This window comes from Arachis duranensis, chromosome 4, assembly GCF_000817695.3.
Source record: "Arachis duranensis cultivar V14167 chromosome 4, aradu.V14167.gnm2.J7QH, whole genome shotgun sequence".
In the NCBI taxonomy this organism is placed as follows: domain Eukaryota; kingdom Viridiplantae; phylum Streptophyta; class Magnoliopsida; order Fabales; family Fabaceae; genus Arachis; species Arachis duranensis.
The window spans coordinates 104,405,616-104,418,141 of NC_029775.3; the positions used below are offsets into that span (position 1 = coordinate 104,405,616).

At 35.6% G+C, this 12,526-nt stretch overlaps 1 protein-coding gene across 1 annotated transcript; it reads left to right on the forward strand.

Moving 5' to 3' along the window:
* Positions 1 to 2,900: 2,900 nt before the first annotated feature.
* LOC107485440 (LOB domain-containing protein 18-like) lies at positions 2,901 to 4,635 on the forward strand. Its single transcript, XM_016105978.1, has 2 exons — positions 2,901 to 2,951; positions 4,219 to 4,635. Exons 1-2 carry the CDS (start codon positions 2,901 to 2,903, stop codon positions 4,633 to 4,635), a joined length of 468 nt encoding a protein of 155 aa, XP_015961464.1.
* Positions 4,636 to 12,526: the final 7,891 nt, after the last annotated feature.

Consider the following 12,526-nt stretch of genomic DNA (forward strand, 5'->3'; position numbering starts at 1 on the left):
TTCTCATGCTTCCTAACTTTTTAACTCTCCAACAAATCAGAATCAAAATCATAAACAAAATCATCACCAGTTATTCAATCTCAGCAATTCTATATCAATGCTTCATATCCTCACTTGGAGCAAGTGAAATCACTTCACTGCGTCCACCCAGGGAGCTCAAATTATCTCATTTTCTACCTGGAGCAGTGAAATCACTCCACTGTGTCTACCCAAGGAACTCAAATTACCTCATTCAATAATAATCAGTATAAATTAATCATATCATTACTGCATCTCAACAAGAATAGCCCTCAGCGTCAATCGACACCAGTATGAGGAACCTCTCAGTTGTACAAACACAAGCAATACAGACAAGTAATACACAATAAAGTACAAGTAGAACAAGTAGCACATAATCAGGTAGCATAGCATATATGATATATCAATAAACAAATAGGCAAACCCAAACAATTCAAACATATGCAAATGATGTATGCCTACCCTATGACTGATGATATCATCTGTCGGTTATATAGCCAACCCGACACGTCTTGGTAGCTAACCATGGACAAAAACACCCATGCGGAGAAGGTGGGCTTCAGCTACAACCCCTTTGCTACTACCTATTAAACATAGAGCCAGTGAAATAACCACTATTGTGACTACTACCCAGGAGGGTGTTTAAAAGCTCAACCTGGAGCGAGTGGAATTACCACTACTGTCGCTACTACCCAGTCGTCACAATCTGTGACCTGGAGCAAGTGGGACGAACCACAACCCTTGCTATTGCCCAGGATCTCAAAACATACATTCATTCAGTTTAAAATCAATCATCATTGTTATCAAATCTCAAACATTAACCAGGAGCAAGAGGAACGAACCACAACCCTTGCTACTACCCAGGTATCACAAATACACATTCATTCATTATCACTCTTCATTATTACCAATTTTCAAACAATGACCCGGAGCAAGCGGGATGAACCACGATCTTTGCTACTACCCAGGTATCACAGACATACATTCATTCAAAACTCCATAATTAAACTCATTTATCATAATTCTCCTTCCCCATCTCATATTCAGAGCAAATGGACAACGCCACTGCCTACTACCCTGGGTCACACGTTACATTCATTTTCAAACCATCATTTCTGCACTTCCTCAATCACGATTCATTACTCCAAGTCTTTCTTCATCAACAAGTTATCACATTTCCTAGCTTCTTCTCATTACTAGGCATACTATAAAAATTTAGGACTTAAAGGATGAAAATGGAGGCTTAGAAGTCTGAGATTCGGATTTAAAAACTCAAAAATCAATTTTTGCTGAAAACGGGGTCACGCGTGCGCGTCGCCTACGCGCACGCTTGGGAAGTAGAGAGGTAGCGTGACGCGTGCGCGTCAGTTACGCGTATGCGTGGATGCGTTTTGTGCTCCTCACACAAAACTGGCACGTAACCATCACAACTCTCTGGAATTTATACCATGCTCCTGCATCAATACAGTGATGCATACGCGTCGGCCAGGTGCACACGTGAGAGAGTAAAAATCGTGAGTGACGCGTGCGCATTGGCCATGCATGCGCGTCGGAGTACGTTTTACCAAAAATTTTACTAAGTTTAAAAAGCTGCAAGATTACATTTTCAAACCCCAAACTTCTGACGGGCAAAACTTTTTCGTTTCAAATCATTTTCTACCCGTTCTTTGAACGACATAAACATCTCGGATCCAATTTTATTTCTAAATAAGTTTGATCCAAATCGGGAATTTGGAGACCAAGTTATGTTCTGTCAAAGTAGACCGAAATTACAACTTTCATAAAAACCAACAAAAACTAAATTTTCAACACAAACCAATTTCAAACCTTTTCAAAACCAACCAAAACTTACCAAAATCAACCTCAAGCCTCCTCAACTCATATTTTTAACATTCTCATTAAATTCACATTCCACCAATCCACCATTTTTACCATCTCAATCAAATAACTCAATTTTAAACAAAATACCATATCATATCTTTCATTCCACATCCCAAGTTCCAACAATACCAATTCCATCAACCCCCAATACATATAAATCCATATCATCGTATACAACTCACATACATTATCAACAAAGACATTAATTCCTCCCTCAAAACCAATAACCACATAGTCCATACAATCCTTTGTAACCAAATAACAACAATAACGATTCCATTCAACCTCATATGACATCACACAATACACACATCACTTACCTTCCTTACCTCTTTCTGGCATCCGGCCCAAGATTCACGGCCTTCGGCCCCAAATTCACAATTTAAATGTATATTTCACAAACTAATATTTATTATCCAATTCATCAAATTTTTAACACACCAAACATACAAATTCACACAATTCTCAACCCAATCATTAATTTACATTACATATCAACTATACATATTAGTACCAACCATTTACACAATCCAAACTTAATGCTAGGGGCATCTAGCCTAGGAATTCTCATCACACCACACGGTACTTAAATGAAACTTAAACTGTACCTCTTGTAGCCAAAATAATTGAGCTTCTTCTTAGAAGTCTCCACCAACTCTTAGCTCCAAGCATCACCAAGGCCCCACAAGCAATATCAATCTTCCAATTGTACACCAAAATCAACCAATACTCTAACATAACCAATTTCACACTTACAATCAATCTAGGGTTCATGAAAATGATAAAGCATAAGATTGGAGGATTTTTTACCTTATCCCACTGAAGTTTGTGATGAATATCACCCATGGCTCATACTAGAGCACTCCTAAACAACCAAAATCACAAGATTTTCTCAAAATCCAAATTAAATTTGAATTTAAAGAGAAAAATAAAATTTGGGTAGAGGACAGTAGAATACTCACCGCAAAACTTAGATAGAATTGTAGAGGATGAAAAGAGCGATGTGTAGCCGTAAACGGCTCGTCAATCAGAGTTTCGGAGAGAAAGTTATGGTGATTTGAAGTTTGGAAAGCTAGGTTCTCTTTCTCTCTTCTCTCTATCCGCCCCCTCTCTCATTCTCTAGGGTAAATGAGCTGAAATACTCATAACTAATATTTATATATGTTGTGTCTTGGGTCCACTTAGGCCTGGTTTACTTGTTTTAGTCTGTTGGCCCAATTTTGGGCCAAAACCTTTAAGATTAGAGTTTTAAATAGTATTTTAAATATTTCTAGCTTTCCAAATTATAATTTCTCATTTTCTAACCTTATTTACTTATAATTAATTTATTCAGCTGCCGTACCAGATAGATCTCAGCCGGTATTGTCGGTCAAATTTTCAGTGCGCATTTTTATTCAGAAAACTATGTTTTCCGACTCAGAAAAATTTACTGAGTCCACATATCATATTTAAATTATCAAATTCTAATTGCTAAATTTTCTAATCATATTCGCTCCTATTTAATTTATTATTTAATTAATTACGGTTTGACTGGATTTTACAAGAGTGAGGTGGCACTGAAAGAGATCTCTATCTGTTTCCATTATTTTCTTTAATAAAAAAATAAAAATTATTGAATTGATTTTTGAAAGAGATCTTGTTGGTAATAATAATTTGAGTTGATGTTTAATTATTTATTTATCTTTTGATTGGATAATTTATTTTTGGTTATGAATGATGGAGGAGAAAAATAGGTGGTGGTAGATGAAAAGTTTGAGTGATGATAGTAAAAATAGAAGATGAGGATATTATAAATTTTTTAAGATTTTGTGTGTTTTATATATTTGTTTTGCCAAACATAAAATATGTATATATATTTTGTATTTATGTTTTCTTAATTTATATATCAATGTCTATGTTTCAGTGTATATACTAATTAAACAGAGTCTATGGGTAGTATATGCAAATTTAAAATCAACATGATAGAAAGTTAGAAACAGCCTACTATAATAGTATTCGACTGATCATGATGGAATTTATAATAGGATAAATCGAAAATAAGTAGCTATTTAGGTATTACCGAGATAAATTTTGAGAGAAATAAATAGTATAAATAAAAGATTATATAATTATAATAAGAAAATAGTAAAATCGTGATGAATTTTTTGTTTATTAGGAATTTTTTTTTTGCTTAAAGTAAAGAGAATTCAGAATTGTGTTCTTAATTAGTCATACTATTTCTCCTATGACTAATTTTCATATAAACATCATTAAACACTTAGTCAACAATGTAATGTTTTTCATTTGTGACATTTTCTGATCTCTTTTTCTTTTATGTAGGTGTTGGCTTTACAAGCTGAACTCTCATTCTTACAAAATCATCTTGCTACAATAGAGATACGACAACCGCCACCAATTCCTCCAACGCAAGGAGTGCCGACATCACCTATTTTCTCAGTTGCAGACTTACCAACGGTTGTGGGTGTTGCCCCCACCACCTTATCAATGCTGGCCACTTTTGATCCATCTTCCCACTTTGATCCAGCAACTTGGGCTATGTATCAACGGGCCATGATGGACCCACGGCAATACATGGCTGTTTCAAGCCCAATAGGCCCAACTGCTAGTGGTGATGTTGATCTCCAAACAGTTGCATGTGAGCTCATCAATAGGCACGTGCCTTTGCAAGCACCACCTCAGACTTCTGGTTCCAATGTTGCATCGACGCCAGCTCCATCACTTAGTTCTTCTAAGTGATCAAAAACATATTTACATCTTTGAACTTTAAGCAACTGATCTTTAATTTTCGTCTCGTTAATCATAAATAATTATGGAGGAATGTTTGAGTTTTCTTATTAGGTGGATGTTTCGTTGAGAAAATAAAATCATAGTTACTGTATCGATAGTATATCATTATCCTTAGCCCTTCCTTCTTTAGTTTTTTCTGTAAAAACACTGGGCAGTGAACTTATTAGTTATTAATGCATATGTGAAATATTTTTAAGGTGTAAAATTTTAATTTTCTTTTAAGTGGAAACTCAAATAAAAATGCTTTGAATTGTTTTAAGTGAAGATACAAATTTAATATTCACAAATATTATATTATTAATTTACCCGAAAAATAATTTGTTTATCTTATAAAAACGATTACCGACTTTTTTTCCAATGCTAATATTTAAATTTGTATTATCATGTGAATACAACTTTAGATACAAAATATGCCCCCAAAATCAACATAGAAGAAATCGTTATTCCATTTATTTATACATAATAAACAAAAGAAATAAACCTGTTTTTATGACAAATTCAACACACACAGAGTAAAAGTATTTAATAAACATAAACTGATAAGTGAAGGGAGAAAAAAGAGGAAAGAAAATAGAAAAAAAAATATTATTTTTAATATTTGATTTAAGAAAAAAAATCATAAAAAATAGGCAAATAATATAAAAGAGATCGTGGGAATAACTGTATTTTAATCTCCTTTTATGTTAGATGAAAAAGTGATAGAAAATTTGTTATATTATTTTGTTTTAATATTATTTTTTTAATATATTTTATAATATAAAAGTAAAATTATCTTTTATAATATGTTTTTATTAACTAAATATATCAAAAAATAAAAATTTACTTAATTTTTTTCTCTTTATTTCTTTTTTATTTATTTATTTTCTTTCAACCAAATAAAACTTAAGTATAAAAAGTATCATAATATTAACATGTGTGACTACAACGAAAATAAAAAGAAAACACTAATAATTTGATATTGAGAACCATGGTTGAAACGCAGAGGCAGAATTTTCAACAAGTATGTTCGAAATAAATACAAAATATATTAATAATTTGATCTAGTACAATTTTATTTTATAAGAATAAATACTATTTGATTCCTAGAATTTGGAATAAAAATCAAAATTGTTTCTAACTTTTTTTCGTTCAAAATAGTTTTTAGCGTTATGTTTAATATTAAACTATGTTTTTAAACACAATAATTTTTAAATGATAGAAATACCTCTTTGTTTAGTTTCAATTGCATCACATCGACGACCACACCACTACTTCCCTTTCCATGGTCATCACCATGAATAATAGCATACTTCAAAATTTTCAAATTCAACAATAACAACAAATAACTTCTCTTTCAAATTCAACAACAAAAAAAGGATAGAGAGAGCATCATCCGTTCCTCAGCAAAGATGAATCGAAAAAGCTTCTCACTAGTCTTTCACTGGTGGTGGCAACTGTGTGGTAGTAATAACAGTAAATGTGGATGGACGGCAAAAGGGTAACATATCACAGCAATAGTGGCACTGCACAGAAAAGGACAAGGGACAACATAGAAACAACAATTTCACGCATTGAACCCTAAATTTTGCTTTCCTTTTCAAATTTTAATTTTCATTTGGTTGTAGAATTCAAGGGAAAAGGACAATATCCTTTTTAATTTGACTTCTTCTAGTTGTCTTTTTTATTTTTTTCTCCTTCTTCAACCTATTTTTCTTGTTCATGTAAAATTTTATCATTTTTTAGTCTTTGTTGTGTGTGAATTCTTGTAACCTTGAAATTTTTGTTACGAAAGAGTTGACCTGTTGGATTTCACTTTTGATTTGGGTGACTGTGTATTTCTCAATTTTAGAATATTGTATATGTAATTAGTTGTTAAATGTTATTTGAAATCATTATTTATTTTTGAGAAAGTATAGGGGCCAACACACCTACCAGTCAACGTAAAAAATTTTTTAAAAATTAATTTTGAAATTTTTTAAAAATCAGACTTCGAATAATTAGAATTAGGCAACGTAACCTCCTCGAAACGCAGGGATATTCTCACGTCAACCTTCCTTCCCATGCGTCAACCTTTAGTTGCGCAGACCCTTTGCTGACACTACATCTCTGCCGCCGCTGGAGGGAGTTCTCGTGCGAGTTGCACCTGCATTCCTTCACGTCGCCGTTGGGAGTTTTGCGCGAGTAGCAGGATCATCCCCTTACATCACACTCCTCCATCGCACCACCATCGGTCTTTCTTCATCTTCTTTCAATATAATTTGAATATTTTTCGATATAATTTGGATGTTTTTTTTTTGGTATATTATAGATGTTATTTTTCATGTAAAGTGGATACCTTTTTTGATATAATTTGGATATTCTTTTAGTATAAATATATGTGTAGTTTAATTTATTTTTAATGTGTATTTGTATTCTAACATGTATTTTATATTTGTGGTTGATTTTGATATACACATAGCATAACTCTTAAAAAAATAAAGATCAAATTATTATTATTATAAGAAATTAATTAATCCGACATAAAAATTGTTATTGGTAAATTTGGGATATGTATTATGCGATTTCAGAATGAATATCAGCATAAATTATTGTATATTACACATTCAAATGTGGCATGAATCTTATTTAGATTCACTCTTAATTAAATTATTGATGTAAAATTTTATTTGCAATTAAATTTTATATTTATATCTATTATAATTATTTTAAATTTTAAAATCATTTTTTTAAATACATTATTGTTGTTTGTATATATTTATTGAAAATTATTTTTAATTTACCAAATATAAATACTACTATTTTAATTTTTTTAAATAAACTTTAATCAACCTGTTACGAAAAATAAAAAATTTATCAAATTAAACCTAAGACTTATTGCAAGTTTGGCACATAGACATCGTTTCTCATAACGAGACCTTAATTAAGTGAAACTCTCTAATAATTAATAACGAAGAGAGAATAATAAAAAATATAAAGGGGAAAAAAGTTTATGAGAGTATAATATTGGTGAGTATCAAATAGCTATTACTATACAAAATTCAAATTCATAGTTTCATTTTTTTTCTTCATACAATATAATTAGGTGAAAATTCAGGTACAGTTAACTTCATATAAAGTTAATAACTAAAATTTATTAAATAATTTAACAAATTTGATTTAATTATCTTCTAACAACTGTCAACTATCAATTTTATACAAAGTTAATTATACCTGAATTTTCATCTATAATCATGTTACAATCAATTATCTAAGTGTCTTTCTTGTATAAAGATCTTGGCTTATATAACGATTCTTGCATATTGATTGTTATGATAGGAGCTTCTTCTATGATACATGTTGTTAAACTTGCTTATGCTACTTACGAGTATTAGTTAAGAATAATAATTTTCCTGATAAAGTGGGTATCCACAAAGATTTACCCGTCAATGGATGGATTTGAAGAGTATTTTCTACTCATGGAAACAAAGAACGGATATCCAATTAATAGATAGGGTAGATAAGGCAGGAGAAGAAGTATCCTCCCTGTGGATACCCGTTTAATACACATTAGTATAAAATTACTATAATATCTCCAATATATATATATATATATATATATATATATATATGTTCCGAGGGTTACCTGAAACTATAGGTCGATCTCGGTCGAGATCTTCTGTGTTGGTCGGAGCCGACGTGTCCGGTAGGTGTATAGCGGCCGGAGCTGGTGTGTCCCACTTGTGGAACTGAGAGTGCTGCTGATCCTTTATCACCGAAGGGTGGGGGGTACCTGCAAGGGACTCCGATGCTTAAGTTAGCAAGCGTATTAAGCAGGTATTGAGTATAATCAGAGTATGAGTTATACCTGGGTGCTCCAGTGTATTTATAATGGTGAGATGTGGCCTTCTGTGGATAAGATAAGTTAGTTATCTTATCTTATCTTTATCTTATCTTTAAGTGAGGTCATCTTATTTTTAAGGGAACCGCCCTTCTCTCTATAGGCTTGGGCTGCCTTGGGATTTGGGGCGTGTTCCTCTATTTGGGCCCTTCTTTGGGCTTTCCTGGGGACTTGGCCGAGCTCTTTAAGAAGAGGTCGGATTGTCCTGACCTGAAGAGGTCGGTCGCTTTGTCTGTAGAACATCTCGGGTCGGACAACTCGACCCAGGATATGAACAGTGCCCCTGCTTGAGCTCGGTTTTCTTTTTGAGATCGAGTCCTTGACTTTGGTCTTTCTTTGGTGAAGCCGAACTCAAGCATTTTGTCGACTCCTTTGCAGCAGCTTTGAATGTAGAACATTTCTTCTAAAAGACGCGCGCTTTTATATCGGCGCTTTTTTGGGAACGTGCGAGGGTTTAATGCCCTCTTTAATTTGAGCATTAATTGCCCCGTTTCCCTTTGGCTCTTTATTTCGATTTTGAAAACCCAGAAACGGTTTCTCTCCTTTTGCCCTTTCCATAACTTCTTTTCTCCGCTCTCTCCACTCTCTGTTTTTTGTTTGCGCTTCTGCTTTCTTTGTGTTGCGGCGTCGTTTGGCGTTTCTGGAGCCTTAGGTCTTGCGTTTCTTCCTGCGACATTGCTCTTGTTCGCGTTCTTTGTGAGAAGGCATTCCCAGATTTCATCTTCCATCTTCAGTTTCTTTGAAGCTCGCTGCTCTTTCCAGGTTGGTACTAGCTTTCTTGCTTCTTTCGTAGCTTCGTCTTTAGTTTTTTGGTGAAGTTCTGATTTTGCATGTTTGAAAGTTTGAATCTTTTCGTGGTCTTGTATTTGCTTGTCGCTGTAACATGCTTTTCCTATCTTTCTCTTTTGAATTTTCTTGGCATTTCTATCGAGGCATTCTAGGGTTTTACTGTTGCTTCTGGTTGTTTTCTGTCTGATACTGATAGAAAATCTGCATCTGTTTCTCACTTTTGGAGATTGCTTTTTGTCTGATCTTGAAAAAGGTTGCATCTTTAATGGTCTCTGGTTGGCGTGCTTGATGTTTGGGAATGATTTTTGCTTGGTAGACTGTAATGACTTTTTGTGTTTTTCTTTGAAAAATATTTGCTGTTTTGAATTCTTTCTGAGAAATGCTGGGGTGCAAGCTGTAGATCTTGCCTGAAAACCTTGCTTTGTTATTGCCTCCAAAGGATGCCCCAGGACTTTGGTTTGAGTCTTGGGATTTTTCTTTTCTTGTTTCTTCACCTGTATCGTATTGACCGAGTTGTTTTCTCCCTTTGTCCGGGATATTTTTAGTAACCCCATCTTCTTTTCTTACTTGTAGGATTAGTTGGCCTCATGTCTTCTCGCAATAACGTTGTAGAGATGTCTTCCAGAGTTCCCGAGGGGATGTCTGATTGGCTAGACTCCCTTGTTTTGTTTTGTGTTTCTGTTGTGGATGTTGAATTTTGCACATAGCTGAGGAAGCGCCATAGGATTTGTGGTAACAATGCTCGTGAGGAGGATTACGAGCTTGTTGCTCCTGATTCTGATGAGAGAGTTTGTTTTCCGACTTCCATTGAGAGGGAGCGTCCCTTCTTCTATGCCTATGAATACTTCTTCAGCCAATTGAACGTTTCTTTTCCTTTTACTGCTTTTGAGACCGACCTGTTGTGGTCGTGTAATATTGCTCCATCCCAGCTTCACCCTAATTCCTGGGGTTTTATTAAAATTTTTCAACTTCTCTGTTGTGAATTAGATGTAACACCTTCCCATACTCTTTTCCTTTATTTGTTTGTTTCCGCCAAGCCTGGCGGTTCTTCAAAAAAGAAGGCTTCCTGAGTTTCCTTCAGATTCGCCCAGGGCCACAAAGTTTTTGCTATGTATGATGAGTCCTTTAAGGACTTCAAGAATTACTTCTTTAAGGTTCTTGCTGTCGAGGGGGCCCGCCCCTTTTTTCTTGACGAAAATGATGAGCCTTCTTTCCCTCTAGAGTGGCAGAGGGATGTGAGAGTGTCTCGTTATACTTGGGAGATGCTTGATGATGTTGAGCGTGATTTTGTTGTTGTTCTTGAGGATCTATGGGGGAAACCGCCCCATCTTGATACAAAAAGGTTTTTGAATGACCCATCCTTGGTTCGGACTGTTTTGGGTATTTGTCTGACTTGTCTCTTGTACTTGTTTCTTTAATTTTTTCTTCCTCTTGTTTGTGATCGTCTTTCTTTGTTGTGGCTATTTCTGTAGAGATGTCAAAGAATAACGACTCCATGAAGGCTTTTAAAAGGGCAAAGAAAGCAACTGCTGCTCTGAACATCTCGGCCAAAGTGGTCGGCGAGGGGTCTTCTCAGATCCCAGTGAAGCCTCCTGTGTCGAGTTCTCTTGGGCCAAAGAAAGTAATTCCTACTCCTCGGTTTCATCAGGTCGATCCTCCTCAGACTTCTGCCGTTGCTTCTAGTGTCCCTCCCTTAAAAAAGCAAAAAACATCCGAGCCCTTTAACTTGGATGCCCCGGACTTTGATGCTATCGAGTTTGTTGACCAACAAATTGCCCCCTATAGTGGGCTTTCCATGGACGGCGTGTCTCTTCTTCAGCATCTAGATTTTATTACCAAAAGTAGTGTGAAGATGGCTCATATGGGTGCAGCTATGAACAGTTCAGGGGATCCCGATTCATGCTACAAAATCCTTCATGGAGGAGGCTAAGTCAGAATTTGATCGGATCAAGGGTTTGAAGGATGAGTTGGAGGTGAAGTTGGCAAAGGTGGAGAAGGAGCTGGAGGGTGAGAAGGCCAGCTCTATTGCCTTGGCTGCTTCTTTGAAGTTCGTTGAGGACATGGCACTGAAGCATAAGGATAGCTATGTCTCGGCTTATAGGGAATTGATGCATCTCCGGGATGATTTGGAAACTGCTCAGATTAATTATGGTGAGCTTCAGGGTCACCTTGTGGGCAGCGTAACTGCCACCTCTGAGAACCTGATGGAGCAGTTCCGGATTATCGCTCCTGATGCCAACTTGACTCTCATCAGCCTGGACAATGTTGTGAGGGATGGTAAGATTGTCCCTGATGACCAGGATGATGATGAGGCGAACCCTCCCCCAGTGCCTTCTCTTAAAGTGTCGACCTCCTCAGTTCCTCCCGTTACATCCGATCCGGATTGCCAAATTCTGAACCGGGATGATGGAACTGTAGATGTTGTGCCTATTCAGACTTGCCCTCTTTCTCCCCGTACTGATGCTTTCGGGAAGGCTCCAGATCTTGGTTGATTTCCTTTAAGTATTTGTGTAAATAGTCCAGTTTGTGGGCTTTGAACTCTTTTTTTTTTTGTGAATGATGTTTAATTGACTGTTGATACTCCAGTTGCTATTTTTAGCAACTTTATTTTGAAAACAAAATGGTTTCTCTGAGGTTGATTTTGGTGGCCTCTTTGAAGCTTTGTCATACTATGCTTTCATTGTGCTCTAGCAGGGTATCTGTTGGAATCTCGCTGCTTGGCCTCTTTAGATTGCTTTCGTACTTTTTGATTGTAGCTTGGATCCTTTTGAGGTCGTGACTTGTGGGGGGTCCAACTTGTTTCTCGGTTTCCTCGCCTTTGTTTGTATTTTTAGTGCCTTACAACCGATTTCTTTATGTTGGTCCCCTTCTAAGTTATTTTTGTAATCCTCTTTCCTGGACCTTTGCCAGGTCTCTTTAAGGGATTACTTTTATAACTTATCTTTGTAGGAGACCGACTTCGTTAGGTCGATCTTTTCCTAGTTGTTTTTGTAATCCTCTTTCTTGGACCTTAGTTGGGTCTCTTTCAGGGATTACTTTTACAACTTGTTTTGTAGGAGACTGACTTCGTTAGGTCGATTTTTTCTAAGTTGTTTTTGTAATCCTCTTTCTTGGACCTTTATTAGGTCTCTTTCAGGGATTACTTTTACAACTTGTCTTGTAGGAGACCGACTTCGTTAGGTCGATCTCTTCTAA